The following is an 8,269-nucleotide window of genomic DNA, read 5'->3' as shown; positions in this document are numbered from 1 at the left end:
TAATTATATATATGTGATCCAGACGGATTCCTTTAGTCAGTATGCAGCGAGTTTTCAATTAGTGGGATCACCAATTGGTAATCCAGACCGTTGATCTGTTGATTCCCTCCGTTATCACATAAGCCCCAAAGACTGGAAAATCGAAGTGATCAATCTTCTGACTTTTGTTTTTCGGAATTAACGAGGGTCAATGTTCAAGTCTGTTCTTAACCATTTATCCGGAGGCGATAAGTTGAGAAACCAGTATCTACGGGGGGACACAAAAGACCAATGGTCTGGATTACCGAATGGTGGGCCCCATTGTCAGATCGAGAACGCCCTGGAGCGTGGAAAGATGCGGATCGAATATCATATGGTAGCTAGACACTTTTGGTGACGCCAAGGTTGAGAGAGAGAGAGAGAGAGAGAGAGAGTCCCGCCCGTTCTGCTGCCCGTTCTGCTAAGCGTCTGTTGGAATGTATTCTGGTACGATTTTCTAACCTTATACAGCTGCTGCTGCTTTTCCTTGGGTTTCTTTCCTGCTTCCTTTTTCTTTATTTTTATTTTGGGAATTGAAAAAAAAAACAAACTGAATTTACATTCCCATTCTTTTGTCAAAGTGGGTTTCATTTAAGCTACCCCATTAATTTAAGTAATTATGAGTAGAGTACCTTCTGTTAGATTCCTTAACGGAAGTTGGGGTCGGTGGATCGGGTAGGCCACACAGTGATGTTTATGTAAAATCCACTGGACGTTGGATCCCTGACTGTGGAGCGCACCGTGATGTATGTGACTTATATTCACGCTGTTGCCAGATAATTTAGTGTGTGCGCCCAAAAATGCAGCAGATCCAAAGCTCAGGTGGACCACACCACATGAAACGGTGGTGATTGAATGCTCACCATTAATAATTTATTGGGGGTCACTGGAATGTTTATTTTCCATCCAACCTGTTGATAAGGTCAGAAAGATGGATGAAAGGACCAAACAAATATCAGCTTGATCCAAAACTTTTGTGAGCTCAATCACCACTGTTTCCTATGGTATGATCCACCTGATTTTTGGATCTCCAGCATTTTTCGGTCGATATCCTAAAATGATCTGGCAACACAGATGGACGGTGTGGATATAAGACATACATTACGGTGCGCAGCACAGTTATGGATCCTTTGAAGCCGAGTCCGACCACTAGGTACTTCACCCAGGGCCCAAAATTCAGCCCCATTGGTGATTCAGGTGGACCACTTGATTGAAAACAGTGTACAGGGCAACACTCACCCTCCAAACTGTTTCCCTTGGTGTGGCCCACCTGAATCACATATGGGCCTGATTTTTTGGCCTCAAGCCTAAATTTTGATGTGGAATCTAATGGTTGGAGTTCATTTCACATAATCATCATGGCGGGCCATGTAAAAATCAAGGGTGGGTGCCTGTCTCCCATAAATCAAGGATGGATGCCTTTCTCCCATATGTTTATTTGGTGTGGCCACCTTAATCATATGTCTGCCTTATTTTTTTGCCTTGGCCTAATGTAGGATTACCCATCTAATCGTGGGAGTGGATTTCACATACACATCACTGTGGGCCCCTTAAAAAATCAAGGGTGGCAGCCCTCTCCCAACTGTTCCCAGATGTCCGCTTGCATATTAAAGGAATTTTATGAGAGGCCCACCCTTGATTTTTTGGCGGGGTCCATTGTGATGAGTATGTGAGATCCACTTTGACCATCAAATGTGTAAGTAATACCATATCAGGCCAAGGGCCTAAAAATAAAATAAAATCAGCCTGATATATCATTCATGTGGGCCACGCCAAAGGAAATAGTTGGGAGAGACGTCGACCCTTGATTTTTACGGGGCCAACTGTGACGATTACACTAGATTCACTCCAATCATAGATTTAACACCAAAATTTAGGCCTGGGACCCAAAATAAGGCCCAACTATGATTCAGGTGGACCAGACGAAGGGAATCAGTTTGGAAGGGGAGCATGGGCCGTACATTGTTTCCAATCACGTGGTCCAGTTGAGTCACTAATGCGGCTGATTTTTGGTCCCTGACCTAACATCAGGTGATGCACTTCATGGTTGGGGTGGGTTTCACATAAACATCATGGTGGGGCCCACCCCAATTGCAGAACCCCTTTGCTCATTAGGTGCTATAATGATAATTACTTAAATTAATCGGGTAGCTTATTGAAAACATTTTAGAAAAGGTACCAGAATGTAAATCCTATATTAAGTTTTTATTTTTTAATTTTATTTTTTAGTATCAAATTCTCTTTTATTTTTGTAACTAATTAGCCACAGCCACCATTGCTAACTTGTCATGCGGCTCCATCTTTCATGCCAACATGCCACTCGTGTAGGACATCCGTACCATGGAACTGGTAGGGTCCACCATGAAAATCACCTGGCACAAAAATAAAGCTGGTCCACTGACCAGGTGGGCCATAGTGTTGGGATCAATGGACAGCCGATGGTCTAGACTCAGCGTACATGTGTTGCCCACCTGGTTAGTTTGGTCTGCCTGATTTTCAAGACGGACGATCTTCGGATGAGCTTAGGGTCTTAAAGCTTTCATAGGATGCAATCTTTTTATTTTTGATGGAAGTGAGGGTGCGGATGTATCCTTCATTATGGATGAATTGTCTCTCATCATCTCATCTCTTTGGATGTTGTTCACTCCTGTGTCGTTCTCTTCTTTTAATAAAATTAAGTTATCATTCAAAAATGGAAAAAGAAAAGGCACCAGAATTTGGGACTTCACTGTCATCCTGTTGTTACTCTACATTTGGAATTCAAACAAGTATAATGTTGTTGGCGACCAAAGCCTCATCTTGCTCTCCTTGATTACTTCTAGAAGTCACTGGTGGGGGATGCTCTCAGATGGTTTTCTTTGGTTCCCATGGATGCTCTTTGAACATTTGAAGATATCAGATTCTAGCATTTTTGGAAGTTCATACAAGCATCAAATCAACATGGCAAGTGATTTTCTAATTGCCAAATGTTAATATTAGACACGGAGTTTAAATTCAAAAAATATATTCCTTCTTCCTTAAATGGTGTGCAATTCATTACCTGTTTGGAGTCCACCAGATTTAGTTATTTTCATTTCACAGTTGTTACCTCATTTACTTGGATGTCACACGACACCACAGTCTGCACAGTTGTATTTCAATGCAAGAATATGGTTACAAAACTGATGCTTTTGCAATTATAAGTGAACAGATGCAGTGGGTCTCTTGGAACAGGAAGCTAATTGAAAAAGAAAAAGAAAAACACACACACACAAAAACATGTTATGTGACGTGCTAAGAAAACTCATTTTTTAAGAAACGCAAAGAGATTGGATGAAATAGATGCTTCAGAACCCCTCTAAACAATTTCTCCAACGAACTTAGAATGATTATTTTATTTTCTACTATTCTGACAGCATGAATTTTATTAGCGGAAACGTGATGCATTCCATGGTCACTTATGGTATTAACTGCTGGATGAGAATTTTCTTGCTGCACTTTGATGATTTTCAAATTTACCTGATGCTTTTGGCCATAGTTTCCAGGAAGATCCATCTGCTGGAGAACATTGTGGAATTTCTCGGAAAGAAAACAGGCTCGAAAGAAGATTAGCAATGGTACATATGTTGGTGGGTTTTGTTCTGATTCGTTAAAGCTACACGATCAGTCAGCCTTAGCTAATTAGTTATTAGCTTTGATGTCTTGATGAACAACACTTTTTTTGGTAGAGGATTGATTGAAAGACAACATAACCCATGAATCTTCCATGGCCCATTAACGTTCTATTTGGGAACTGTTGTGCAGATCTGATTGTAGCTATACATGCAGCCTGATTTCAATGGATTCTACCACACTTTTGGGGCAGGAAGAAATCGTGGCGCTCACGGGAAACCCATACTTTTCGTGCATTATTTCACAGTCACATATCAAATCGCCATATCAGATGGTAATCGTTCTTTATCCTTTTGTAGATATTAGTGGCAAGTGCCTTGTCATTTCATCCTTCTTCTTCTTCTTCCTTCTTATTATTTTATTATTTATTATTTTTATTTATTATTTTTTTTTACACACGAACCCTCACACCCACACACACCACAATGGGTACTTGAAACCATGACCTTAGTGTTGAAACTCTTGTGAGTCTACCACTAAGCGAATCTAGTCGACTCGTACTAGTTCTAATTTGGAGTAGGCATTTAAGGAGACTGAACAAGCTGGGTTCAGATTGGTGTCTTAGTAGCACCAAATGAACTGGAGCAATGACGATGGCGGCAACCGTAGTAGTTAGAGCTCCTTTCAGCAATCCAGAACGTTTGTCTAGTGGGGCCCATATTGGATGGTCACATTGTAAATGTTCCCCTTGAGATTATCATAGCTGCATGATGGTTGGACCTCTTGAATTGAATGTGGACCGTCTGCTGTAACTTTTTTTAACAGTCCACAATCAGATAGAGTCATCTGATGAGGGAGATACCGTGGCATGGACCATCAGTGATGGGTCCCATAAGATGAACACTCTAGATCACAGGTGAACTTACGTGTACTGTTGCTTGGTTGAGTGAAATCTGTTTTTTTTTTTTTGCTATAATAATTCCTCAACAAAGCATGGTTTTCTCATGTCTTAGTCAGGTTATGTAATTTTTTCACCTAATGGATCCCACTCCAAAATCTTAACCATAAAAAACTTTAGGAGTACATGAAATCAGTGTCAGCATCACTTATATGATGAGTCCTATCCTGTTTGGTACCATGAGTCACCCCCCTAATATCCCTGACTCGGCCAACTTGGATGAGTCACCCCCTGACTTGACTCTGAATCAGACAGTTCAGTCAGAGTTGCCGAGTCAGAAAACCATTATCACTCTTGGTCTTGAGTAAGAGAATGTCCGTTGGGAGAATGCTATCAACTAGAATTTGACATTCTTTTGGATAGGTTTCCTAGCTGCACGAGCAGCTCTACAGGCAGCACAAACACCCTGCTGGCAAAGTGTGTGGGAGATCTGAGTGGTGCATAAGGAGGCTCCTGACATGATGACGTCCATAAACAAAAGTGAGGCTTGTCTGCTCATGATCAGGTGGGCCATGCCCTTTCAAAATGAATGAAGAGTTTAGGAAGGAAAAAATTGCCAATTGTTACCTAAGAAACTGGGAAAAGTGGAAATGTTTGGGCCATTGAAAGTTTGAAACCCTTATTTTAAGTTTATTTCAAGTGTAAATACAGGAAGGTTGGAGATTTGATGATATATGGTAGCAAAATCCATAGGGTGATCCTAAGCTTCCAATCAATAGCATGAAAATGGACAATGAAGATTGATTGGAGAAACAAAATAGGTCCAATCATCATCTTCAAACATCTATTAGATAGGTCTCAATTTGTATTTCTTATGATTCTAAAGTAACACTTTCATTTGATGATCATAGCCATGTGATTTATATCTCATAAACAACAAACGATCATAACCATTTGACCTCATTCAAAGGGTTCACATCATCCGATTGTGATTCTTGCACCATGGCTTACTAATGATAGGTCACCTTGTGGGTCATTTAGAAGGTTTGGGGAGACGTAGGCAAAACCCATATTTGAAACAGTTATACATAGCATAAGTAAAAAAGCAGAAGTATAAAGCAAATACAAAACGGAGTGTTAAGCAACAATGACAAACATGCCTTGCTGGTTAGGATTGCTGCAAAGCTTGGGAGGGGTCGGGGGTTTGATTCTCGCTCGTCATTTCCTTTTAATAAACCCCGTCCTTCATAGGGCGAGTGACTCGATAACTTGGTTGACCAGATGAGTCTCTTTGATTTGAGGCCGAGTCGTTCCCAGTAGCGTGTGGAGTCGACTCGGCTGATTTTTGAGTTGAGTCAGCAAATTTTAGAACAATGGTTGTGACACCCATTGATCTGGTGGACCACCCAATTGTTGTTGCAGGTCTTGCCCCAGTTGGCCATCTTTTCATTTGAAAACTATTATTGATTATGTAACGAGTCTTGCGGTGCAGTCAACTTGTTCCTGCAAATGTTACTACATCTATAGGTATCCATGTTTGTGATTGTTTTTTGGTTTTGTCACAGATGCTCCCACGAAAGTTCCATCATTTGCTTCCGTCAGCTGTTGTTCCTGCAATTCTCAACTGCCGAGGCAAGAGCTGGGAGATGCTTTACTATGGAGACCGATCGTTTAACCGGTTTGATATCAGCTGGAAAAAATTCGCAACTGGAAACAATCTGGAGGTTGGGGATGCTCTGGTTTTCGAACTCATGGACAGTAAGAAGTTGGAGTTTAGGGTGCAGATTCTCAAGGGAAGGATCCCAACTGCTGTTGGGGACCCAGATGGGTGTAGCTCGGCTACACCCATTGTAATTGACTAACATAAGAGTCTGCTGTTAGATTTTTGAGTGAATTGGATGTGTATTAACAGAATTCTAACTACAATGGCTACCATATATATGTATGTATATGTATATATTGCCTATTCACATGTGCCAACATTGAAAATGCATGTGAGATCTAATCTTTCTATCTTGGTGAAAACAATCCTCAGATTCCGGACAAAAACTCAGGCCATTTGGCACTTCATATGGTATGAACCATGGATTTGGGGGGTTTGAGGGGATTTGAGGGGGTTTCAAATCCCCCTCAAAGAGGGGGTTTGAAATCCAAGGTGAAAGCTTGATTATATCTAAAATCCTTCCAAAAGTTGCATGTGCAACATTTGTGCCACCAGACTATTAATCTATTGGGTACATGACCCACTGATGATATCCCAAAATAATTAGATTATCAATTGCATCACAACAAATACTTTAATACAATGATTTGTGCTGTCCAAATATTGTCCATGTAAATCAATGGTTAAAAATCACTGGCTAGTCACTCAGATGTGATCTTATGTTTGTGGCTCATTTGAGACTAGGAATTTCATCATTTTCAGGCATAGTATATATTTCAACGGGCTTATTACAATCATTGTGCGAAACATTACATACACATACTAATTAAAGATATTAAGTAATCAAATTCAAACCTTTGTAAGTATACTATGCATAACTACTTTTGGATTACATGGGATAACTACTTTTGGATTACATGGGATTTTGTATACCAGGGCTTCCGAATTCAGGCTCGCAGCATGGCCCTTCCATGGAAGTACATTTGCTCCTAGAGATTTGCAGCACCCACTGGGTAAAGCAGCCCATGGCCCTTCCATGGAAGTACATTTGCTCCTAGAGATTTGCAGCACCCACTGGGTAAAGCAGCCCCACCAATGGATTGCCCAGGCCGACCCTTGATCAACATTAATGGGTATATTGGATTTCCAGCAAACTCCACACTTCCTAACCACCCTCCTACCCTACCCAAAAAATAAAATAAAATTTATTCGAGGCAGCCATTGGGTGTAGAAGCAACTTCAGATCAAATCAAACATGCAATAAAGAAAGAAAAATTTAAGAAAACACAGAGAACGTCGTCTGGGATTTTACATGAAAAAATTATTGCGGGAAAAAACCATGGCACGAATCAAAACCCTTTAGTAATTGTGCTAAGCCCTCAACATGCTAACCCTAATCGTAACTAGGAGAGTATTTATACTCCCGTACACAATTAGAAATAAAACCCGTATTAGTCATACTCACACGTGTTCCGTCGTATGGACCGTGGGATCTTCGGTCGAACCGAAACATACCAACTCACAAATCTTCGGTCAAACTGAAAATGTGCAAAAGTAGACAACGTGATCTCCATGAATCCCACGCCTAATTTGGTCGAACTGACAGGGACACCGGTCGAACCGAAAAGAGAACTTCCCTGCATTAACTATAAACAACGAACAACTGCACATCCTCCTGCTTGCCTATACTGCTAACTGCATATGAGATGGCCACTGATCACTTGCACATGATCGGCAAGACCATTTGACTTGAAAATCCATATCAACCTCAGCTACCAATACGCCACATATGAGATGGCCACTGATCACCTGCTTCACTTGTCAGCCAGCAGCCTGACCCTAGGCTCTGCTTCCAGCACCACACACACATTTATAGCTTCCTGGTAGACGATAAAAGCCATAGGCTCTGCTTCCATCTATGCATAGATGGGTATATTTTCCATCTCCTAACAACGATTGTTTACGGAGCTTGAAATCTACTCTTCACCCAGATATTTTTGTTAGGCCCGCTTGATATAGAGTCAACTCTCCCCGCATTAATTTTGGAAGCTTCTATTGACAATTCTGAAAAGACTATCTGTGACCGAATTGATTTCTCT

At 41.0% G+C, this 8,269-nt stretch overlaps 1 protein-coding gene across 3 annotated transcripts; it reads left to right on the top strand.

The window, feature by feature from the left end:
* Window positions 1-59: 59 nt before the first annotated feature.
* LOC131248004 (B3 domain-containing protein Os04g0386900-like) lies at window positions 60-6,473 on the top strand. 3 transcript variants are annotated; one of them, XM_058248035.1, is made up of 3 exons: window positions 60-465; window positions 3,802-3,943; window positions 6,073-6,473. In XM_058248035.1, the coding sequence occupies exons 2-3, from the start codon at window positions 3,836-3,838 to the stop codon at window positions 6,367-6,369; spliced, it is 405 nt and encodes a 134-aa protein (XP_058104018.1). In that variant the 5' UTR covers window positions 60-465; window positions 3,802-3,835; the 3' UTR covers window positions 6,370-6,473. The 3 variants fall into 3 exon arrangements, with proteins under 3 accessions (XP_058104018.1, XP_058104016.1, XP_058104017.1); XM_058248033.1 differs by lacking the exon at window positions 60-465 and adding an exon at window positions 3,530-3,614; XM_058248034.1 differs by lacking the exon at window positions 60-465 and adding an exon at window positions 3,536-3,626.
* The last annotated feature ends 1,796 nt before the right edge of the window (window positions 6,474-8,269 follow it).

This window comes from Magnolia sinica, chromosome 6, assembly GCF_029962835.1.
Source record: "Magnolia sinica isolate HGM2019 chromosome 6, MsV1, whole genome shotgun sequence".
NCBI lineage: Eukaryota > Viridiplantae > Streptophyta > Magnoliopsida > Magnoliales > Magnoliaceae > Magnolia > Magnolia sinica.
Note: the sequence above shows the minus strand (reverse complement) of the source record. Positions and strands in the feature narration are given on the sequence as shown.

Bases quoted from the DNA above. Each gene is read 5' to 3' on its own strand.
- LOC131248004 (XM_058248035.1), top strand. From the start codon at position 3,836: ATGGATTCTACCACACTTTTGGGGCAGGAAGAAATCGTGGCGCTCACG. The intron at 3,944-6,072 runs GTAATCGTTCTT...GTTTTGTCACAG, and splicing joins TCAAATCGCCATATCAGATG to ATGCTCCCACGAAAGTTCCA.